This window comes from Nylanderia fulva, unplaced genomic scaffold, assembly GCF_048542155.1.
Source record: "Nylanderia fulva isolate GAGA-0341 unplaced genomic scaffold, ASM4854215v1 Scaffold6, whole genome shotgun sequence".
Taxonomy (NCBI): Eukaryota; Metazoa; Arthropoda; class Insecta; order Hymenoptera; family Formicidae; genus Nylanderia; species Nylanderia fulva.
In genome coordinates, this window is record NW_028190698.1 from 709,517 (window position 1) to 736,101 (window position 26,585).

At 37.8% G+C, this 26,585-nt stretch overlaps 1 protein-coding gene across 1 annotated transcript in view; it reads right to left on the reverse strand.

The window, feature by feature from the left end:
• Actbeta (inhibin subunit beta) overlaps positions 1-25,754 on the reverse strand; it is a 31,579-nt gene extending 5,825 nt beyond the window's left edge. The window contains exon 1 of the mRNA XM_029320381.2: positions 24,754-25,754. Within this exon, the coding sequence (XP_029176214.1) occupies positions 24,754-25,696 (943 nt within the window). The 5' untranslated portion in view covers positions 25,697-25,754. The remainder of the gene's footprint in view (positions 1-24,753) is intronic.
• Positions 25,755-26,585: the final 831 nt, after the last annotated feature.

Below are 26,585 nucleotides of genomic sequence, written 5' to 3' on the forward strand. Positions count from 1 at the left end.
CCGCATCGATAGTATCGTACGCGTGTCTGACTGAGTAAATTCTTCGTCTCGTGATGTAGCGAGAGAAGATCGAGGCGGATATGCGGATATAGAGGAAAAAGCTCGACATATAAAACACGGCTCCAGAACGCTCCACGTCCTTGGCACGTGATCGACAACAAGAGTAAGGATTTTTAGTGGCGGAATACTTGTGGCACAATCGCGGCTCGCGAAATGCCGAAATTACGCGTTGGCTTCCCACCCTGGCATCTCTTCTGTGCACACAGGGTGTCCCGGACATCGCTTGTTCCCCTTCGATCGTACCGGATATCCGGGGACCAAGGTAAACTAACTATGCATTTTTTAGCGTTAAAAATTAAGACGAGAGAGAGAGAGAGAGAGAAAAAAAATTGGCACACAGCAGGAGTTAAGTTTCACGAGGACTAAATCTTATATCTTGGATATTTTGGATGTTGGATACTTATCAAGGTTTCATCATGAATTAATTTCTCATTCCTCATTCTCAGGGTTGTGCTTAGATAATTTTCTGAAAATTATCTAGATAAAGATGAAATAAAATAATGGAAATTTATCTTAGACGAAATGAAGATGATTTTGTTTTAAATGTATTTATAAAAAAATGTTAATTTAAAAAAGGTATATAAACCAATTTATCTGAACATTATTCTAGACGATTTAATAAAAATACATTTTTTTTCCAAGACGCAGCTACAGATAAAACATTTTTATTATCTATATAAAAATAAGATGTCGCAAAAATTATAATTTTCTTTAGATAACAGCCAACACTGTCCATCCTACGATCGGCCAAGTGTCGTAAAATTGTGTCACGCAGGAGTGTCTTTTTTGGTCGGAGACATTTTGTTCAAAAAATTACTACTTTGTTCGGTTTCTAAATGATTTATCCGAGATTTTCGGCTGGAAGCAAGACTTATAGCGCGTTCCACTTATCTTGGGCCACTTATCTCTCGACACCTCGAAATAATTCCATCTTCCCGGTCCTTCGCTCGGTACAAGAGAGTCGTATCTTTGATCCTCCACGCGGATTTTTGGGCCCTCTATTTTCTCTTCCTTTACCTCTGGGTCGCGTGCTCCACATTTTCGTACTTCGATTTTCTAATGGCCTCGCTCGAGTTTCGAGTGCATCGTCTGTCGCACATTTCGAGGTCGGTACATCGGGTGGTACTTTTGCCCCCTTGTGCGCCGCAATGCGACATCACCACGGAATCTGCGTCCCGTTCTCTCTCTCTCTTCTCTCTTCTCTCTCGGTCTCTCCCGTCTCTCGCACAGGAACGATGAGACTTTTTTTCCCCTACGATGAATATCATTCCGAGCGAGGCGAAGCGATGCGTCGTCGACCCACTATGTGGAGGCTTTTTGTTACATATGCGTAACATCGAGAAATATCGCGCCCCGATGACGTATTACGTGCGAACTAAACGTCTCGATTTATTTTTTTTTTTTTTTTTAACAAAGCGAGATTTTCTTTCAGCAACTCTATCAATTAAGGTATAGTGTTCAACGGCATTTTTTATCTCGCGACGATATTACAAAGTATTATTTTTTATATAATCCGTATTCTCGTCGTGCAAACTGAACATCTCGATTCAATTGTTTTTTTACATAGCGAGATTTTTTTTTAACAATCAATTAAAATATATAATTTCAATAGCATTTTTTATCTCGCGCGCGCTACAATATTTCAAAATATTATTATTTATATCGAACAGCTTCTTTTTATAACCTGATTGCATTTTTACGGATATAAAAATCCGTATTCTCGTCGTGCAAAACTAAATGGCTCATTATTTATTTTTTTTTTTAACAAAGCTAGATTTTCTTTCGACAATCAATTAAGATATATCATTTCAATAGCATTTTTGATCTCGCAAAAATATTTCAAAATATAAAAATCCGTATTCTCGCCGCAACTCGTCGCAAACCGAGGGAAGGAGAAATAAGGTGATTTGCGCGATAAATCGGGATTTGTCGAAAATTACAAGTGGATCGAAGTTACTCAGCTCTATGATGGTACTGATCAAGTATAGCATATAGTTGTAACGTTGAGCGAACACTATCGAGCGAGTCAATCTATTAGCACGGCCAAGGTTCGAATGTTATAGGCCTCTTACATCGCGCCTCTATCACGTCCTCTACGAGCAAAATACAATTTTCCGAGACGGAGATAGAGGTAGAGAGATTGGACAGATAGAGATAGGGAGAAGATATCTTTATAATACAAAAATATGGAATGAAATTTGGAAGGATTTCAAAAGCATTATTTTCCAGACCGAGCCTCCTATCGATGTCGAATCGAGAGATCGCGATAATAAACTGTATGATGCATGTAAATTTGATCGATCATTCCGAAAACAAAATAGATCCATAATTTTCGAGGCTCGAGGGAGTTAATGGAGCGTGTTGCGAACGCGTGAAGGTATATACAGGGTGTACGAAAATTTACTATAGCGACTTTGAGATAAAATATCTTGCGACCCCTTACAGAAATTTATCACTAGTAAGTCCAAATAATCACTCATTTCGAATACTTCAATTATTGTATATCAGTAATTTGAGTACTCGAAATAAGGGATTATTTGGACTTATTGGTGATAAATTTTGGAAGTCTAGAGCTATTCCGGTTATTGTTCTCGAAGCAGGGAGTTCGACTCTCGAACGGTCGGCGATATCTATAAATTGAAATGTTGGAACTCGCGATTTGAGCGCGTTCGGCATTTCGACAATGATTGGCAAGCTTCTCGTGACCTTGCTGTCAGCCATCTGCCCGCGAGATAACTTGCGGACTCGTCCTACTTTTGAAATCTTCCGCCGCCACTTTCTACCGAGGAAAGCCGTCGCTCGTTTTTGGGAGGACCCTCGGTTCCGCGTTCCGTAATTTAATAGAAAGCTTTTTCCTCGGAGGCGGCGCACGAATGACATGGTAAAAAAAAAGGTCAGGGCTTTTTCCGAGTTTAAACCTTAGATATACGGCTCTAGATTCCTAGGTTCTAGATTCGTCCTAGAGACATTGATATATCGTCCCGTTCTTCCGTTCTTCTATCCCCTGTCTCCAAGGGCGCGCGTAGAGAAACAATCCAAATCGCTTCTGCTATTTAATATATATATATATATATATATATATATATATATATATATATACGTATATTTTTATAGAAATTTAAAATAATTGGCCGATGAATCAAAGGAATCGACAAACAAGATGTAACATTTTCGAAATTATGAGAAGAATAAGAAAGATCCTATACTGTTACATTTTGATAGAATAATTATTATGTGATGTTATTCATACGTAAAATCATTTTAGTTCGTCTATTTTATCTACGATTTTTTTTAAATTATTATTCATCATTTGGGAAACATTTTTTCTTTCATTTATTATCAGTTAAAATATAAAAAAAAAAATATATTATTCTTAAATAATTTAATTTAATTCTTAAATATTTAAATATTAAATTATAAATTATATCAGATAATTAATTACTCGGAACTGTATCTCTTGGTTTGAGATCACTAAGTTCCATATATAAATTAATCTCGAACTTATATATAGAGAAATAGGCGCGAAAAATATAGGTCCGAAAAGTCGCTGAAGCGGGTTCGATTCCGATTTAAAACATCATATATTATTATAAATTATATAATAAATATTAAAATATAAAATGATAATATTAATTCTTAAAGCTGAAAATATTAATATTAAAAATTTGTAAAAATTAGATCAGATTTGTCATATCTGGTTCACGTGTCTTGAAAAAACTATGATATGAATATGAGATAGAAAATTTTGCACCCTCGTCTACTTCGTATTCCTTACTTCGGTCGCGTAATCGGGGTTAGCGCGATCTCTCTTCTCTCTCTCTCTCTCTCTCTCTCTCTCTCTCTCTCTCGATGGCAGAGAATCTCGTAAATTTCGCACACGCGCATGTCAGTGAGACGAAGTAAGGTCTCTCCGTCGCCAAGTTGTCCATTTGAAACGCGTCGCAGTATAGGATACCGAGGAAAACGCGCGATGGCACCGAAAGAGATCGAGGAAACATTGCGAAAGGGTCGGAAGAGGGTGGGGGATGGAAGGGGATGGCGGTCGGAAAACGACGATCGGGAAATCGAAGGAAGAGAGAAACGTTTCGGGAAAGAAAGCGGCGACCTGGTCCTACCGATCGAGTGCTGGAGAACTACCCCATCGTCGAATATTCCCTTGCAAGAGGGTGCATTAGTAGAGTTCAATTAGGACTAATTCTTAGCAACTTCAGATTTGCTGCTATCTGAAGAAAATTATATAGACGATCATCTAGATGAAATTTTCGTGTCATCTTATCTTTATATAATAGGTAATCAAAATATATATTATCTATATCTGCATCTTGCATGCGAAGAGAAGCGTTATCTTGACTAAAGTATCGAAAATAATGTTCAGGTAATTTGGTTTAAAGTTATAGCACATAAAAATACTTAAGCAGTAGAACAAGCAGAAAGCGGTAAAAACTTTATATAAATAAAAATATGAATATAATTTGCATTTTTTTATGACTGTGCTTTAGCACATAAGCGATCTTAAAACTAATATTATTTAGAAATTATGTAGATGGATCGCCATATATATAATTTTATCTTTTATGTAGATACATTTAAAACAAAATTATCTTACATATTTTTATCTCATCTTTATCTAGCTAATTTTAAAATTATCTAAGCACAACGCTGTAGGTGATTCAGATCAAGTCTCTGTCTGTGCTTAACTCTTGAAGATAATAAATGATGTTTGTTAAATCATTGAAAGATTAAAAAAAAAATATTAGTAAAATGTTTTATTAGCGTTTTCGAATCAACCTCGATTTATTCCTGTTAAATTCCTTGATTAAATTTTTTTGTCAAAAAAATTCTTTTCACAGTTTTATCGTCATTTCTTCTGTCTCGTTTAACCATCTGATTTTAATATGACTCTGTCATAAAGCCATAATGAAAGTCGTAACGATGATGTTGAACGAAAGACGTAGCACTATATTAACGCTTAATGTCGGATCATCAATAGTGCTTGACATTTCCAATTTTCCTTTTCATTTTGCTTGCGTTTCACAGAGCTTTTAGTAATCTTTGAGAAATCTCTAGCATCTGTGCAACATTAGAAATTAGAGCGATTCGATAGAACATTAATATAACAAAGTTGCTTTCGAAGCATCGATTCTTGATCGAAGACCATTCTGGCCAATATAAAAATCCAATTGCTATTTTGACGATACGTGCCGCGATATCAAGGGCGGTTTGTTTCCGTCGTCGACACGCGAGTGTCGGATTCCCAGACGAAGCGTTCGGAGACTATAACTCTTGCGGGACAGAGAAATTGAGAAGAAAGGGCGGCAACGAGAGAAGAGAGAGACTACTCGGAGAATTCGCGACTCTAAGTCAGTTTGTCACTGACAACTTGCCGACGGACGAGATTTCGGGTCCGTCCTTGGGAGCCCGCGAGACGGTCGGAGAGATCGTCGGAGATAGGATGAAGCCCTTCGGAGGGATAAACACGAGGATATCCCTGGGCTTTCGAAGGCCGAGGAAATAGCGAGAGAAAACAGCGATTTCTAGGACAATTCGTGGCCGTCTCGATGTATCGAGGCGAGGAGGAGACGCGAGGAAAGAGAAAGAGAGAGAGATCGCAACATCCTGGCCGACGACGTTCGGCGTCGTTGGCGAGAATCGCGGGCGGATGAATAAATGAAGAAGCACCGTCGAGCGAACCCTATTTCGCCGTTTCCCAAATGAGCTGAATTCCCGCAAAAACTGCTGAGGCAACTTAGAGCCAGACAGCGAAACGGGGTGGCTGGAGATAACGACGAGGCTTCGATCGGAATTTTCTTTCGCGAATTTTCATCATACAGAGACCAGGAAGGATCCCGCAAGGACGAATCGCGTACCATAGTCCCTCGGATTGCTTCGAGATACGTCGATTCGAAAAATGTTGCTATCTTTGCCATACTGATGTCTTTCAGACTCTTGGAGGAATCGATCTAAAGTCGATTTCTCAGATATATTTTTTAATTAGAAGTAAATACATTTTTTCATTAATTAAATTAAAGTCGAATGTTGTAAAGTTTGAGAAAGAGAAAACATCAGAAACCGTAAATAAATGCAATGACGTTAAACGAGTCCCTCGGATTGCTTCGATATATCGATTTGAAAAATGTTGCTATATCTTTGCCATACTGTCTTTCAGACTCTTGAAGGAATCGATCTAAAGTCGATTTCTCAGACAAATTTTTCAATTATAAATAAATAAATTTTTCCATGAATTAAATTAAAGTCGAATGTTGTAAAGTTTGAAAAAGAGAAAACATCAAACCATAAATAAACTCAATAGCGTTAAACGGTAGATCGAATCGAATTGGTTCGAGATTTACCAATTCAGACTCTTGGAGGAATCGATCTTCGAGTCGATTTGCAGTAATACTTGTATATTATAAATTAATAAATAGATATTTCCATGAATTTAAATTAAAGTCAAATGTTGAAAAAGAGAAACCATCAAATCATAAATGAACTCAATAGCGTTAAACGGTAGATCGGATTGGTTCGAGATACCAATTCAGACTCTTGGAGGAATCGATCTTCGAGTTGATTTGCAGTAATACTTGTATATTATAAATAAAAAAATAAATGTTTCCATGAATTTAAATTAAAGTCGAGTGTTGTAAAGTCGAATGTTGAAAAAGAGAAACTATCAAATCATAAATAAACTCAGCAGCGTTAAACGGTAGATCGGATTGGTTCGAGATACCAATTCAGACTCTTGGAGGAATCGATCTTCGAGTCGATTTGCAGTAATACTTGTATATTATAAATAAATAAATAAATGTTTCCATGAATTTAAATTAAAGTCGAATGTTGTAAAGTTTGAAAAAGAAAAAACATTAAATCATAAATGAACCCAACAGCGTTAAACGGTAGATCGGATTGGTACCAATTCAGACTCTTAAAGGAATCGATCTTCAAGTCGATTTGCAGTAATACTTGTATATTATAAATAAATAAATAAATAAATTTTTCCACAAATGAAATAAAAATCGAATCGTTACATTACAAAGGGACACGCAACTCGTAGGCATCGAAAAGTTCGATCGGTCGATCGAATCAATCATCGCGGCGAAGGAAACGAATTCGCGTGGACCAGCAAAGTGCATTAGACTAGATCAGCGCGGAAGGAAGTAGAAGTTTGGCTCGAGGCAGAAGAGACGCGGCGGAACAAGGGGGCGGAAGGTGGATTACAACTGTTACCAGGGACGGGAACGAACGAGACAAGTGAACGAGGATGTAACAGGAAGCGAGGGAGGGAAGGGGGGAGCCGAGATTGATGAAGAGACGAAGAGAGTGCGATTTTTAAGCATCACTTGAATCGGAGTGCGCTTAAAGGCGGGTATAATTTCGCAGGAGAGTCGAGTCACGCGGAACGGAAGGAAGTTCTCGCAGTCAGGGTGCCGGATAGGAGAGTGATTACTAGGGCGGAAAGCCGGAAGTCCGTGAGGTTTCACGGCGAGTTTTCCCCATTCGAGATATCTACCCGTTGAAACGGTCCTAGATTCTCGAGCGAGATACGTTAAATTATACACACTCCGCGTATACACACAACAAAATATTATTATTAACCGACGACTACCGCGACTTCTAAATCATTAATACCACGTCGAAAGCGAAGTAAGCGGATAAAAGGGTTCGATCGACAAAGAAAAACACACACACGAGTCGATAAAACGTTTAAAATACTACCGCATTTGCCCCATTCGCAACAAATCCAAATGCACACACACACACACACACATATAGACACGTCCCTAGATATAGGTATTGTCAACAGATAAGAAATTCAACCTCGGAACAGGTCCACACAATGCGAATCTAATTGCAGCGCGACATGTTACTGACGTGTTCCAGACATAGTACCACGTATACAAGCGTAATACCGACTCGTATTGTGTAGGGCTGACTGAGGCGACTGACCGTAATACGACCAGTCAAATAAGAGGGTCAGATATAGCCAGTTAGTAACCCTGATCCAGATCTATCGCCACGTGGTAGCTCGGAAACTACGTACCCGCTGTTTAAAGCACGTGTGACGTATTAAATCGTCATCGTCGTGTTTCACGCGACGCATCCCCGCGATTTGGCTTGGCCAATTTGATCTCAGAATCTCCATAAAATAAAAAAAAATAAAATAAAATAAAAAAACCGCGTCCTTTGGGTGTGGCTGAAGCTGCGGTTTGAGCCAGAATCGAAAGCCGTCTGATCCGAAGCGAGTGGAGAACGATATCGGACATCCGTGAAGTTTCAGAGGATTCCTCGAATCCTCGTCTCGATCGTGCCTTCGATTTTCTCAAAGTTCCTTCCACAAGCGCGAAATACAATTCGCGGACTTGCATAAAACCATCGTCGAGGGAAGAAAGATTCCTTCGAGGATTACACAATGCGCCAATATCGCGCGCTCCCAAAGTTTCGCTACAAATCGGCCGATTTATTTACAACGGACAGAAAAATTCCGGGGGATCGAGAACCGCAGGAGGAATCGGCACCCTCGAGAGAAAGAGAGAGAATGGAGGAGTTGAAGTGGAACGATGAGTTACGTTGCGCGTTATACGCGACCAGGGTTGCGCGATTCTGCTCTCTCTCTCTCTCTCCCGGGGTACTACATTAGACAAACGTGCACCGGAGAAATTAAAGACAACGCCAAGAAAAAGATACAACGGCGGATAGCACGCGAGGCAGCGGGGCGGAAGAAGGAAAGGGATGAAGAGAGCTTAGGTCGGGTTAGCGAGAAGAGGATGGTAGAGACGGAAGGGAAGCGTATAAGGTGGAGGAAACAAGAAAAGGGAAGAGAGAAGAAACGAGAGTGGCGACGAGAGAGAGAGAGAGAGAGAGAGGAAGTAACCTACCCTTTTCTATCCTCAAGCGCGGAGTGTACCAGGATGAGGAGAGTCAAGAGGGAATAAAGGGAGTGTAGGAGATATACGAAGAGCGGCGCCCAGCTGGAGCCACGTGCATCGATCTGACTACAGGCGCCAGCCGTCCTATCCGTCGGCTCGTCCGTCCATGAGTTCGACCCTGCCCCACTCCAACTCATCCCGAACCGTTTCATCCCATCCTGAACCGTCAAACTCTCGGTTCTGATACTCTCCATAAGGGAGAGACAGAGAGAGAGAGAATGGGAGGAAGAATGAAGGAAGAAGAAAAAAAGGGATCGGCAAAAAAAGGGATGAAAGGGAGAATGGAAAAAATGAAAGAGAGAGATTCAGAATGACAGGAGAGGAAAAGAAAAAAAAATGGGAAGATAAAAAAAGAAAAAACGAGAGAGAGAGCGGATAAAACGCAAAGGGAAAAAGAAGAGAAATCTGGGAGGGAGAGTGCATGTCGGCATTGCGGGGGCGGGAGAATTTTAACCCCCGCGCTTCGGATAGCGTCCGACTTGGTATTCTCCCTCGGAATTCCCACAGGTTGAACGAACTCGATTCTATATCGAATACGGGATATGTATACGCGCTTGGTCCTCCGCCTTCCGTGGGAGGGAAATTGGCGAATTTCTCGAAAAGTCGTCACGCTAAATCGCACGTCATCGACCATTGTGTATATATGCGCGCGCGTGCCTCCATAAATAATAAAGGGGAAAAAAATTAACCCCCTTTCACCCTCTCTGCGTTCTCCACCCCCTGACGGTCGTTTACTGCCTATCGGGGCTCCTCTCTCTTTCTTCGGTATCTCGATCGACTTTTTATAGCACAACTTTTATCGCGTCCTCTTTCACGATTTGGCAGGACGTTTTTATAGAATCGCGGCGTTGCGCGAAAATATATATATATATATATATATATATATATATACGGCCCGCGGCAATCTTTCCACAATCGTAAAAAAGGATAATGGAGGCAAGTGCCATGCCGTCGCGTCGCGCTGCGAGAACAAACGTAAACGGAATCGATATCGTTTCATCGTTTTCTCGTCATCTTCTCGCGTACGTGTATCGGCTCCCGCCGACACTCCAAGGTCCGCGCGAGAGACAGGATTCATCCCCGTACGGTATTAGTTGCTCTCCTTCTCTCTCACGGGGTGGCCTTGAATAAAGTGGTCCCACGTTAAAAGCTCGCAGATGGATTAGCGGCATTAAACTTTCCAGGATACTTGGAGCGTAACCCAATCTGCGCGTGCACCCAGGAAGAAACAGGGCGATGTTTACGCAAACATTTTATACCGTCATGTGTGTATGAGCGAGTATAATAGGGAGATTTTTTAATTAATTAATGTAATGAGCAACTTCGAAAGCCTATTTTTTTTTAGCCTGAAAATCGTGGGACAACGTGATTTAGAAGGATTTTGTAAGTTTCTTACTACAATCAAAGATATAGATTTATATTTTATTGTGATAGATATTAATCAGAGAAACTCTTGGAAAATTCTTTCAATATTGTATTATCACGATTATCATCATTATCATGATTTTGAATTTGAAGAGAAAATTGAATGAACGAGTATAATAGGGAGATTTTATAATTAATTAATGCAATGAGCAACTTCGAAAGCCTATTTTTTTTAGCCTGAAAATCGTGGGACAACGTGATTTAGAAGGATTTTGTAAGTTTCTTACTACAATCAAAGATATAGATTTATATTTTATTGTGATAGATATTAATCAGAGAAACTCTTGGAAAATTCTTTCAATATTGTATTATCACGATTATCATCATTATCATGATTTTGAATTTGAAGAGAAAATTGAATGAACGAGTATAATAGGGAGATTTTATAATTAATTAATGTAATAAGCAACTTCGAAAGCTCATTGTTTTTTAGCCTGAAAATTGTGGGACAACGTGATTTAGAAGGATTTTGTAAGTTTCTTACTACAATCAAAGATATAGATTTATATTTTATTGTGATAGATATTAATCAGAGAAACTCTTGGAAAATTCTTTCAATATTGTATTATCACGATTATCATCATTATCATGATTTTGAATTTGAAGAGAAAATTGAATGAACGAGTATAATAGGGAGATTTTATAATTAATTAATGTAATGAGCAACTTCGAAAGCCCATTGTTTTTTAGCCTGAAAATTGTGGGACAACGTGATTTAAAAGGATTTTGTAAGTTTCTTACTACAATCAAGGATATTGATTTATATTTTATTGTGATAGATATTAATCAGAGAAACTCTTGGAAAATTCTTTCAATATTGTATTACCACGATTATCATCATTATCATGATTTTGAATTTGAAGAGAAAATTGAATGAACGAGTATAATAGGGAGATTTTATAATTAATTAATGTAATAAGCAACTTCGAAAGCCCATTGTTTTTTAGCCTGAAAATTGTGGGACAACGTGATTTAGAAGGATTTTGTAAGTTTCTTACTACAATCAAAAATATAGATTTATATTTTATTGTGATAGATATTAATCAGAGAAACTCTTGGAAAATTCTTTCAATATTGTATTATCACGATTATCATCATTATCATGATTTTGAATTTGAAGAGAAAATTCTCTCCCCGTATAGTTTTCATCGACGGTCAAGTTTTACATATATATATTATAATTTCAATTATAAGAAAAATATATATGGTTTTCCATAAAAGTTTGGTGCCTCAAGTTGTCAAATATTAAATAATTATCCAATTTAATCTCTCATATTTTATAGAAAATAATTATTATACACGGAGAGAATTTTCTCTTAGGATTTACCCTGAAAATCGTGGTAATCGTAGGGCTGAAAGAATTTTATAAAAGTTCCTTAATTATTCACTACAAAAAATATTAATATGTATACATATAGTAATAAAATTAATCAAACATATTTGATATCTTATTGTGGTAGATATTAATATTTTTTATCGTGGTAAATATTAATCAGAGAAAATCTTATAAAATTCTTCCAATACTATATATTATCACGATTATCATAATTTTTAGGATAAATTCAAAGAGAAAAAATTCTCTTTGTGCAGTAATAAAGATTTAGTCTAAATTTTATATAAACATAAATATAACAGCACATAAATAAAAACCAAAGAACGTAACGAATAAATATCACGATTATATACAACGAATGATTGCGATAAGTACCACATGTATATATGTATCAGCAAAAATAACAAATATAAGTAAAAATGCAATATATGATAAATTCCAAGGATATGTTAAAAATTAATATCTAAAAGATACGATTTAAATATATACCATATGTACGTACACGATCAGTGTTTGCTGTTATCTAAATAAAATTTTAGCGTCATATTATCTTTATATAGATAATAAAAATAGGTATTATCTGTATTCTATATCTGCATCTTAGATAAAAAAAAGTGTTAAGAATAATATTCAGATAATTTGATTTGGAGTTATAAGATACGAAAGTACTTAAATAGCAGAACTTGAGCAGTAAGCGATAAAAACTTACAAATAAAAATATAAATATATTTTTCATATCCCTTTCATAATTTACCCTCTTTTTACAACTGTGTTTATCCAAGTACTTTTAAAAATAATATAATCTGAAAGTTATCTAGATGAATCGCCATATAATTTAATTTTTTATCTATAAATATATTTAAAAAAATGATCTTCATCTCGTCTAAGATAAATTTACAAATTTTGATCTCATCTTTACCTAGCTAATTTAAAAATCATCTAAGCACAACACTGTACACGATACATGTATTTGAAGAAGAGAGGAAGTTATATACGATCAAAAACTGGATCGGACTTAATAAATAGCGCACGTCTCCCTGAATAGGTATAGAGTCTAAAACATGCGTCGGGGGGTCGGGGATGGCTAAATAAGGGATGTTGTGTGCGCCGCGCCGGTGAAATGTTAAGAGCCGCGAGTTTACGAGCTACGAACGAGCCCCGAGCTTTCATAAAGAATCGTCGGGGAAGATCCGCCGCCAAGTCCTTTTAAAAGAGAACAACTATCGCGTGCGCGCATAACGGCTCTGCGCGCTCGCGACATGGCTCTCTCTTTCTCCTGATTTTTTTCCCTTTCTTTCCATCTCCGATCCACGAGATCTCATCCGCGGGCAATGACGAACGTCCTGAGAAATACTGCGTCAATTCGCCCATCGCGTCGCGCCGCGTCGCGACGCCTCGCCTCGCGTCGCGTCGCGTCGATCTGTCTTGCACCGCGTTTCTCCGACGTCTCCCGCGATGCGATTTGTTTGCCCTCGCGGATTGTGTCATTGTAATTCTATAATATCCATAAAGTGATCCGCCGTTAGCCGTTTAGACGATAGACGGCGAATAAATACACGCGAGAATGCAATGTGGAGCAAAGATGTGTTATTTTATCGTATATAAGAAAATTATCTAATATATATATATATATATATATATATATATATATATATTTTATCCACTGCACACATAAACGTATCATTTAGTTGTACGCAAAATAACAACCGGATATTATCTTATTCGCCGAGGAAAAATTGTATATACATATATATAGAGAAATACATTTTTCATAATTCTGAAATATGTATATGTCTTGTATATATGCATATACACTATATTCATTTATTATACATGCTATTATTATACATGCTATTATTATACATGCTATTATTATTTATAATAATATGCTTTTCTGAAAAATATCTCAAAAGCATAAAATATTTATTTATGCTATATACTAGTTATAGAACAATGATGATAATTATATGCAAAACAATTATCTTGTTTGCCGAGAAAAAATTGTATATATACACACACATATATATATATATATATATATATATATATATATATATATATATATAAAGACAAATAAATTTTTCATAATTCTAAAAGAATAAGTATATATACAATATATCCTGTATATACACATTATATTTATTTATATTATACATGCTATTATTATTTATAATAATATGCATTTCTGAAAAATATGATTTATAAGACGTATCTCTAAAGCATAAAATATTTATTTATACGTTATATACTAGTTATAGAAACCACGATGCACATAGCCACTACATTAATCACTAATCTGTCTATCGATTTCAACAAGAATACGTGCAACTAATATGTGACGAAAGATCTATCGTTATTAATAGCAGGCGCCTTGTCTCGCATAATTTCTCTAGACGCCCGGTGTATCTTCATTAAATTCTATTGTCGCATGCATATATATATATATATATATTTCATGCACAATGGTTGCAGGCAATTCGGACAGTTATATTCGATGTTAACTACAAGTGTTATTGAGAGAATTCGCAAGAAGTTAGCGAGTCGAATCTTCCCCGGCGATTAATCAACCCCCCACATTCGCAGCAGCACATATCGATAAGTAATCGAAGCAGTTCTATCATTCAAATTGACGGTCGCGATCTTCGTTTGATCGACCGGGAAATTGATGATGATATGAGAACATGTAATCGAGGGGTTCATTATGTTTAATAGTATAATAGTAATTTTTATATTAATTTTTTTTTAAATAATACCGAAACTGTAAGTAATTAAATTATTTATATTTCTTTTCTTTAAATATTTTTATTAATTTTTTAATACAGAGTGTCTGACATAAAGTGTCACACCGAAAATATATGTACAAATAGATCTCGTTATTTGGAGACGATATTTCCTCAGCAAAAATGTCGAGGGAGATCATCATTGTTTGCATGTTCCCAATTTTTGCCATCATGTATCTTTATAATTGAACATTAGATCAAAATTTTATTAAAAAATAAATTCTACTTTATTAAAGTATTAGAGAAATTAATTGAAAAATTTAGTTTTGTTAATACTTTATTTCCGTAAGGCTTAGTTTGCGAAAAACCCTTCATCTTCAATCGCTTATAGTTCGAAAATTATGGATGCCTCAATATTTTTGCTTAATGTGATAGATATTAATTAAAGAAACTCTTATAAAATTCTTCCAATATTATATTATCACGATTATCATGATTTTCAGAGTAAATTGTAAGAGAAAAGTGAAGTTTTATATATTATATAGATATAATTTCAATTATAAAAAATATATATATATTTCCATAAAAGTTTGGTACCTCAAGTTGTCAAATATTAAATAAGTATCAAATGATTTTATTATTAATATCTCACATATTTTATAGGAAATAATTATCATAGGAAAAATTAGCTCCAAATAACAAGAACTACTTGTATATTTTTGGTGTGACACCTTATCTGTCAGACAGCCTCAGGGTGTCCAACAAACTCAATGAACAAAATTTCCTGACTTTTTCAAATTTTCCAAGAGCAGAAATGAATTTTTTTCCCTGACTTTTTAGTATTACTTTTTCCAAATATTTTATTTACACGGTATAACACGACGATGAAAATATAAATTAACAAACACGCTGTAGATGAATCGATTAACACAGAAAATTAGCGTACTGGGAGTCGAGGAAAAGTTTAGATTTATTTAATAAAAAATCCAGATAAATAGTAAAATTTCCTAACTCCCTTTTCCCTGACAACCCGGTTTTCCAGATTTCCCTGACCCTGTATATAATATCTATCATATTTTTCTTCAATTGAAGAAGCTTTTCTACTTGAAATTAATTGAAAAATATAATCTTGTTAATATTTTATTTCCATAAAGCTTAGTTTGCAAAAAACCCTTTATTTTCAATTGATTATAACTCGAAAATTATGGATGCCTCAATATTTTTGCTTAATGTGATAGATATTAATTAAAAAAACTCTTCCAATATTATGTTATCACGATTATCATGATTTTCAGGGTAAATTGTAAGAGAAAAGTTAGTGAAGTTTTATATATATATTATATAGATATAATTTCGATAAAGTGAGAAAAGTCCGTCTTTTTTCCCGAGTCCTCGCGATTCGCGACTTGACGTTTGTACGGAGGCGCGTGATTACGTGTAATTAACCAGAGGGGTTAAACGGGGGATGGAAGGGTGGCGAATGCGGGGCAAATGATCCTTGGCAGCGGGTCGCGTGGGCAAGCGAGCGGATTCGGCCGTCCGTCACCGATCGCGACTGGGTAATACACTGTACGCAATGCACCCTGTCAGAGATAATGGTTTCCTCTTGAACATAAGAAGCGCATGAACTACAATAAACCGCCAAAATTACGACTGCTGGCTTACGGCACCGTTTGATAATGGCGGTGGAATGGCCGCATCTAAGGGGATGGTATTTGAGGAGTTAGGGGAGAGAAAAAAAGAAAGAGAGAGAGAGAGGAAAAAAGAAAAAGAGAAGAAGAAGAAAGAGAGACAGGATGGACGAGCGAGTATATTTTCGCGATATCATCCTATACGTCGTGTTAAAAGATGTCGCGGACTATCGAGCGTCTTCTCCTTCCTTTTCTTTATACGTCGACTTGTATATCTTGTTGCAAAATATATAGCATCCCTTCTCCATCTAATTATACCTCGGTATGATAATACCAAGAATAAATCGCGATTTTATCTTCGACTATTCTTGCTCCCATTTCTTCCTCGCGGATATATTCGGCGACGAATTGAAAAAAAATTCAGTTATTTTCACGCATCGTATCTATAACTTTTATTTTATCCTTTTCTCATGAAAAAAAAAAAAAAGAAAAAAATTTAGAAGATTGCCCTCGACGAAGCTCCCCTATTCAGCATTGAATTTTTTTTTTTTCAGCCGCTTTGCACTCTCTTCATCTCTCGTTATCCGTTATCCAACTTCCCTTCTGCTTCTTCTCTGCGATCGTCATCGTCGTCGTTCAGGATTTCGCGTCTCCAATAACGACAACGACGACGACGACGACGAAATGGTAACGCTGTTGGTGGCGTTGTTGAGTGAGACGCATAAATTCTTATGGTATCTTATGGTCCAAGTGCCGCGGAATGGCCGCCACCCGCCGAACACGGGGTGGCGAGAATATAAACGTTGTTTTTGCACGGGAACGTTACTCACGGGTTGTAAAGTTCTCGTGATACTATTGCTACTGTTGCTGTTGCTGACAGTTAAAACACCTCTTCACGCGTCGGAGATATGGCCTTACATGGCCATATGCCGACTCTTTGTATCGATTATCGTGTCTTTCAGCAGACTCAATGGAAAAATTTCTCCATTTTTTTCCAAATATATAATTTGCATATATCTATATGATAAATCAATTCAATGTTAAATCATGAAATCCTTGAGATATTTTTCTGAACATTGAAAAGGTTCGGAAGTTAAAAAAAAGAAACATTTTAATCCATTATACAATCTGCATTAGGTGCGATAATCGAAACAAACGTGTCACTATAAACTACTTATAAATACTATTTAACTATTTAAATAATCACCTTTCTTATTTATGTTATATCCATTTTTTTAGTTTTGTCTCTATCAAACACATTAAAATAAAATAACACAACGATGAAAATATAAATTAACGATTACGCTGTAGATGAATCGATTTTTAACGACACAGAAAATTAGCTAGAAGTCAAGTTTATATTTAATAAAAAATTTCAATTATTGAGACAAATGTAGAATAATGTGAAAAATCCAGATAAATAATAAAATTTCCTGATTTTTCCCTGACAATTCCAGATTTATAAAATTCTCTGATAATGGGATAATGCTCAGGTTTCCAGATTTCCCTGACCGCTAGACTATTGGTCTCGGACCCTTAGATCAAATTTGACAAAGATATTTCACATTTCGAAAAATTGCAAATGCTCTTTTCTCGCGAGATTCTATATTTTTTGAACACTAAAAATTTCTTCATATTTCTACGTACAATTCATTAATCTTTGAAAGGGCACAATCAGCGTTTGCTATTATTCAAATTCTAAATAAAATTATATAGATGATTGTCTCGATGAAACTTTAGCGTCATTTTACCTTTATACGGATAATAAAAATATGTATTATCTCGAATAATTTTCAGATAATTTTGGTTTAGAATCATAGCACATAAAAATCCTTGAATAGTAGAACTTAAGCAGTTTATAACTGTGTTTACATAAGCAATCTTAAAAATAATATTATCAGAAAATGATTTTTCATTTTTTATCTAGATAGATTTAAAACAAAATCATCTAAAATAAATTTCCATATTTTTATCTCATCTTTACCTATAGCTAATTGTAAGATTATCTAAGCGCACAACACGATAATTCTCTTATTATTGATTTTGCGACGTTACGTTTCTAGATAATCGTTTTTCTCCTCTCGCAGATATATCCGCCCTTTGTAATTTGCAGTAACGCCTGAAAGGTTTCCACCGAAACAAGTTTCGACGATGGGAATTTTTTCGGCAGCCTCTATCGCGGAAACTTTCGATCGCCCGACGAAGTACATTACGAGTTCTCGTACTGTCGATTGCATTTATACAATCTCTCGTTGCATTACCGAGGAAAGGACGTTATTCCGTCGCCTTTTTCTTTCCCTTTCGCGTCGGCTTGGCAGATATTCCGATAACCGGATCGGCGAAAAGAATTAATTCGATTATGCCCGACAAATTATCCCGTTGCAATTTCATCGGTCGCGCATAGAATAGGAGAAAAGGCTCGTCTTTCGTATAAACCACAGAAAAATAGGATATTTAATACTTGCTAAGAGCTTGAAAGTAATACAATTTTTTCATTCTCAATATAACAAATAATAATTAAATATAATAATAATAATAATTATTATTATTATTATTATATAAAATTGTGCTGATATAAAATATATTAAAAGAAATATATAAATTTATATATATTTCTTTAATATATTATATATAATAATCATATTATTATATAATAATAATTATACGAAAAATTTCATTAATGATAATAATTGCAGAACTCTGCTGTATGTTTGAATATCAATTTTATATGATTTACATATATGACGATGACAGCCAAGAAAGAGAGAAATAAGAGAGCAGAACACAAACCTAGATCGCGGTCAAGGATCAAACGGTTGATCCTTATACGACCGCAAGAAGGGATTTTACTTCGTCATCATATACCGAATAAAAGTCATACCTCATAAGGGAGATTTAAGGGAGACTCGCTCCGCTCAATCGATCAACGTTTGGCAAACGAAAGCGCGATGGGACACGATACTTGGAACAATGATCGTAAAATTGTTTTCGACGACAGTTTAACTCGCGCGGTTATTATTAGAAAACTCGTTAACAGGCGCGCGTTATGTATCTTTTTACGGTGGCGCTAAAAGCGAAACTTTCCCGCCGGGATCATTTCTTCATCGCTCGTTGGGAAACATCCCCCGTCCATTCTGCAGCATCGCCTAGTCCAGTTAATTATTATTATTACGATTATGACCCACCTGATATTGACCATTTGTTTCCCACTACACTGAAATAAATGTGTTAATGTTAACACATTTATATTTTATTTCAATATTTTCATATGTTCGATTAACAAAATAATATTTAGTTGAAAGGTTCAGTCGAGATAGCACATTTTTTTTCTGTGTAGTTCTTTCGGTAAACATTTCCACGGTAAATGAAATGTTTTAATTGAAAAATTAGATATATAAAAAAATATATTTACATACGTTAAAAATGATGGATCATGCCGAAGCAAATTGACATAGGGGTGTAAAAATATAGGCGTTGATGATGAGAATTACGTCGATTTATCTTCCGGTTCTAATATTACCAAAATTACAGATCTGGTCCCCGAGAATAAGGGATGAAGAATGACATTTCGTCCCTCAATCTGGGTCCCCCGGATGCTAGAAAAGGGTGATTCGGGAAAATTTGCGGCAACACGACAAGTTAATTGTCATTTGTCAATCGACCGTGCGGTCGATCGGGTCGTATCGATTCGATATCTCGAGCGCGGGAGAAAATGTGACACATCGGGCACGACTCTATTAATAGTTATTGTATATCAAAAAAGAAGGGAGAATCCCATTGTTCCGGCGGCATTTTTTCGCGCTTTCCACGTAGACAAAAAATGTGGAACACAAACTTTTCCTCCCGCAACCCCCACACCCCCTCGTCGGCCACCCCGCGGTCGATGCCGGACCGAGCTGGTATGGTGGTCGTTTATAGTTTCTTTAGTTTCTTCAAAAAGAATGACGTGTTCATCGGCTATGTATAGTGACACGGCGACATTAACGTTAAAGTATCACATATGGCGTATTGCATGCGTGCGTTTGTGTTTGTGTGTACGTGTGTGTTTGCGAATGTGTCTCGTGAGCGAGACGTGTCCGGAAAAATCGTCGCGTCGGGATATAATTTCGAATGGGCGGAAACATCGCCGCGAAAAAAAAAAAACACCGGCTTTCGTGTTCCGGGATCGTTTAGGCGGCACCTGCTGCCGGCCTCGGAGTTTTCGCGCGCGCCGACGAGAGAATCCGAGATATCGATATCGCGAGCGCGCGAGTCGAGAAAAGTTCGCGGACTCTCCGCCGACACGACTCGCGGAGAATCGATCGCGAACGAGTCCGAGCGTAATACACCGCGCTAAAATGCAATTAAGCCGAATTTCCGTCCTCCGTACGTCGTCGCTATCGGCTCGTTCCATGTAATATCTTTCCCATAATCTAGCTAACGCAAATTAAAAAAAAAACAAAAAAGGAGACAATTCTTTAAAATATTAGGTATATAAAGAATGTCGGTAAAAATGACATTTCTATTTTCGAGACTTTTTTATATATTTTATTTATATATTTCTATTTTATCAAGTCATCTTTGGAGAGATATTTATATTTCCAAAGAATTCTGCGAATAAGAAACTAATTATATATTCTAATAGAAATAAAATTATCATTTCATGTATTATAAATGAATATATATTCTAAATAAATGATAAAATACAAAATAAAATATGTATTACGTTTACGATTTTCGAACAGCATAGCTTCGGAAGAGACAAAGATTTGTTCACGCAAAGAGGGAGGAAACGGAGGACGTCGAAACTCGCTCGCTCGGGGGCTCGTTAATTTAATGATGAAGGAAGGTGCAAGCGCCGGCTAGGCCGCGGGTCGGGGTAACATTACCATTTCTACCTTGGGGTTCTATTACCCTTATTGTTAAACTTAGAGTTACTATGAACTACGGAGCGAACTATAGACCGCCTCTGTGTTGTCGCAACACTCGCGACGACTGCGGCGGGCCACGTGGCTGCAGGTGTGTGGCCCCGTGCGGGCACGACGTACCTGTCAAAGCGAGCGAGCTCTCGTCGACGAACGGTTCTGCCTTTCGTCGATCCTCGCGAATTTCGCGAACACGCGGAATAACGCGCGAGACGAGGAATATCGCGGCTCTTCTTCCTCGACAACTCCTCGAGAAATTCGCGCCGGGAATCCCGGAAGAGGATCCGCGACTTTTTTTCCCACCCTGCAATTATACAAATACACGAATCGTCGTGACGAGACTCGACCCCGCGCGCGAACTAGGCGAAACTACGGAAGCGAAACTAAAATGATGTTATAGTGAATAATGTATGGGAATGTCGCGTATGATATATAGAAGTTGCAAGCGTGACGAGCCACTCGAAATTTCGCGATGAGTCAGCTTTGGGTTTATTTTGTCCCGTGTCCGCGATTTGCGATAATCTTCATCGGAAGAAAAATTCATCTAGTCTAATTGACATTGCTCCGAAATTAGAGAAATATTTATTAAATGAATCATTTTTATATAATAATTGAGATCAAACGCGCTTTTACCTATCGTTATCAGATGAAATCGGGGAATTGTAATAAAGCATATATACCCTATACGTGTCGTTGCCGGAGAAGTAATGCAATACACGCGGATAGATTAACCCCGAAGTCGCGTTGTATACACCGCAGTTATTACATTGTATTTGTGTGTATCGAGCATGCTGTAAGTGTTGAACATGCGACGTGTTGTTTGGCGTTTCGTGGAAGTCGTCCTGTTATCGGAGACCAAGCTTATTGCAACTGCTATTTCAATTCCATTCGCGTACTTGTTATTTAATGCACGGGTGTCGCGTTTGCTCTATTTTCCAAAGCGCAATAATAGAATCAGACTTGCGTTTTCCTCCAAATTTCAATAAAATTTGTATTTCATGTATTATAAATTAATATGTTATAAATAAATGATAAAATATTACAAAATGAAATTTTTTTTATTACGTTTACGATTTTAAAAAAGTAGCTTCAAAGAGATAAAGATTTCTTAAATTCACGCAACCTCCATTTTTTCCCAGAGACAAAATTTATTCTGATATTTATTATATAAAATATTTCTTGATAGAAGAATTCGAAATATTATTTTGCAGATAATTCGATTAAATTATATATATGCTCATGCAAAGGAATGAATAAAAATTGATATTATGCATATAAAGTATTATCTCTAAAAAATCAGACTTGCATTTGTTCCCCAAATTTGAATAAAATTTATATTTCATGTATTATAAATTAATATATTATAAATAAATGATGAAACATTACAAAATAAAAATTTTATTACGTTTACGATTTTAAAAAAGTGGCTTCGAAGAGATAAATATTTCTTCACGCAGCCTCCATTTTTTTTCCCGGAGACAAAATTTATTCTGAATATTTATTAAGATATTTCTCGATATAGAAGAATTCGAAAAATTAATATTAAATTAAATATTAATATTAAATTGATATTATCTCTAAAAAAATATGATTATATTTATAAATATTTTTTCCGATGTGAGAACTATGAAAAGCCACAATCATGTTACCGCAAATGAAAGAGTAAATTCGAGGGGGATGAAGGAATGATCGTAAGGTGTATGATCGATAAACGGAGAGTCGCGTTATATATATTTTTGGTCCATACCGATATATATATATATTCGATCACTCAAGCGATCTTTATTAAGGCGTATCGAGAGCGAAAGAGAAAGACGTTCTGGGACAGAAGTTTCGGAGAAGCTTTCATCGAGTGACTGGGTCATCCAATCAGACATGGGATCAGTATAAGTTCGCCTCGCGCGCGATTTGGCATCTAACGAATTCAACTTAATTCAGTATATTTCCTCCCGGCTATGTTAAATAAATGGCAAAAGAAGGGAAACGCGCATATTTTATAATTCGCTTGCGCACCCATGAAATTATACTGCCGATTGTTCGTACAATCGAGTTTTATAATGAAGTCGCTTCGGCCTCTTTACAACCCTCTATATTTTGCGATAATTCGATTTTTCGATATTTATCCAAAGTAATATATATAAACGCAGTTTCGAAATGCATAAAGGGAAGAAATCTCGGATATCCGTATGTATGCTATTACGCGAGACGCTGATGCAATATAATGCGATTAATTAATAAATAATAGCATTGCGCATACACATACACGTGCGACTGCTGATGTATAACTCCGAGTACTTATATGCCTCGAAGGAACGTCCTTTATCTGGACGTACGATAATTTTCTTACACATCGTAGGCGGAATATTTTGATCGGGGGAGGAAAAAATCTACGACACTTATCGAGCAAAGTTGTCAAAGTTGCTAAGTTTTCTCCCCGGGTTATGCGACTTACGTTTCTGTTTCGCGCAGGGATGTGTTCGTAACTTTTTCAAGGATTCTCCTCGCACCTTATACCGGCACGTTACAGAGTGTTTTTCTTGGAAGTGAGCTTTACACATTAAAAAATCGTTGCATCGGAAATCGCACGCGTGCGGCAAGGGCATTCGCGTTCTTTAGATCTCAATTGTTCGATATTGACCGCGACGTCGCGCAGGAACGTACGCGAGTACATTTTCTCGCGGATTTTTCCTCCTCGTCAAGTCCCTGTGTATTCCGCATATTCGAGTCTACAAAGGAGAAAGTTAGGAATATACATATATGCGAGATCGAGAAAACCGATACAATATCACCGGCGAATTCGAATTTTCTACTCGCCATCTACGCAAAACAAGATGCATTTTATCGCGACGTCGTTGCATTGTCATACACTGAAAAATAAATTATTCGACGATGTAATAAGAACTAAATATTTTGTTACGTTGATATTTATTTGCACGTATTCAACCGCAGATTTTGTTGAGTCAAATAATTTTTTTTTCAGTGCAGCAATTAAATTTTCGTGTGTCTATATATAGTGTCGATGAATGTAAATATGATTTTACATAGCACGTTTTTTTCAAGACTTTTTAATCTTTAATTATGTTATAATTATATTTATAATAATATTAACATATTAATATATTATATATATATATACAGAGAGAACTTTCTCTAATTTATTCTAAAAATCGTGATAATCGTCCGAAACAATATATGGTATTGGAAGAATTTGATAAGAGTTTCTCCGATAAATATCTACCACAATAAGATGTAAAATATGTTCGATTAATTTTAGTATATGTACAAATATTAATCAGAGAAATTCTTATAAATTTTTTCCAATATCATCTGGTCCCACGATATTTTCTGGATAAATTCTAAAAAAAAATTCTCTCCGTGTATAAATATATTAATATATTATTATATATTATAACACATAAATATATGAATAATTTTTCAAACACTTGCATACATAAATACGATTAATTACATTCGTAAAAATTCGCATTTTAGTAATCGCTTACATATCGCATCCACGTCTCATTCTTACCTTCTTTCAAAAATATTTCGAAAAAAGATTTCTTTCGCTGCCCAAGTCGGCTGTTACAGTGTAGCATTTAATAAAAAAATCATAAATGCAATCGCATGTACATACATAGTCACGTGTCACCCACATTATTTATGCGATAATAGACTTATCATCGAGTGTCCCTCATATATATATATATATATATATATATATATATGAGTATGTGTAAAAAAAAATGTAAAACTCACCCGGCTCGGCGAAGGTGATGATCTCCGAGGTCCTGGCGTAGAAATCGTCGAGCTCCTCCTGAACGTTGTCGTACCCCTGATAGGATGACCTCGCGGTGGTCCTGGCGTTGCCCTCGGTGGTGGTGGTCTCTCGATCTAAGTTCTTGTACGAATACTTCTCGCCGTTGTAGGAGAACTCGGCCGAGTGCTCGCTCTCGTTGACCCTCGACCGGTCGGAGTGCAGCGGCGGCGTTTGCGCCTCCGCCCGGTAAAGGGTCTGCAGCGCCAGGTTCCGGGGCACGGTGGACAACGTTCTGTTAACGTCCGGGCGAGACCTCAGGCCGAGCTTCTGCAGGATCTGATGCTTGATCGCCTCCAGTCTGAGATCGTCCAGGGTGGGCGCGGCGGTGGTGCCCTTGAAGAAGCCGCCGCTCCTGGTCGCGTCGTCGTGATGCACGTGGTGATGATGATGATGATGATGATGATTGTGCTGCTGCTGCTGATGCTGCTGATGCGTCTGCTGCTGCGGACAACCGGGACACGTTTGATAGTGGCCGTTCAGGCGCGGCTGCACCGCCGGCAGGGCCAGGCAACAAAGGGCCAGTCCTATGAGCAACAAATTGGACGGGAGAAACGGCGGTGCGCCGCGGCCCAGAGAGTAGTGAAGCGGCGGGGAGTCGCGGACCAGCACGTCGGGCCCGGCGGCGTCCCGGTGCCGCCGTAACCAATGGCGACGCGTCGCCGTTCGGCCGCGAACAGTACGGACAGGGATGCGGGAGGATCGAGACGGTTGTTGTTGTTGTTGTTGTTGTTGCTGTTGCTGCAGCACTCGGGTGGGAATACCGTACTTGGGTGGTTTAGTGGGTTGTTGTTGTTGCTGATGCTGTTGCTTCCAAAAATTCCTATGGTTCGGACCTTCGCTCGAGGTGCCACCGCGTTCCGTTCTATACGGCACCTGGTGCATCTCGACGGCGAGTCACCTCGTTCGCCCCCACCACCTCCGCCACCTCCTTCTCTTGGTTCTACGGTGCTCCCTTCTTTCCTCCTTCCGTTCCCAAATACCCGATACAGGCGTTGTTTCTTCCGCTGAGGGATCGAGCTTCCTCCTTCCTTGGGGATCGTCGGATTCCTCGACGTCGACGACGTTGACCACGTCGCTACCACTGACGCATCCGACCCCGAGGAGCAGGAAATCTCGACGATCTCTCCCGACGAACCTCTTTGGATTATCGTTGATGACAGGCGTATCGCTTCTTCTTCCTCTTCTTGGCTGCGACCGGCTACGCCGGCTTGCTGAGGGATTGCTGCGGGGACCAGGATGACGACGACGCGAGATAGAGTAACTCGACGGCTCGACGACGTAGGGGATGACGGCGCGTAGCGGTGACGACGACGACGGTGATGATGACGACAGAGAAGACAGGGAGAAGGCATCCTCGCCTAAACCCCCCATCACCAACTACCGGTTGCCGGGACCTCAGGATCAATCTCGCCCGAGCGATGGATCGCCGTAACCGACCGGTGCACGCCGCTCGTAGTTTCGGCCATTCGCGCTCGCTTTGCTTCCGCGTTCTCACGTTCACCCATCAAACGCGTTTCTTCTTCTTCTTCTTCTTCTTCTTCTCGTTGCCTTAGAACACCTCTTCTTCGACACCGTCCTTGAGCCGACCTTCCGCTCGTTCGCGCGAGCTAATCCGACCGGGTCGTTGAACTTGACTGTGTGTGCACGCTTCACTTCGCTACTCTAACCCCTTTTCTTCTCCCTCCCTCCCTCTCTCTCTCTCTTTTTCTCTCTCTCTCTTCTCTTTTCCTCTTTATTTCTCTCTCTCTCTCTCACTTTGCTTCTTCCTCTT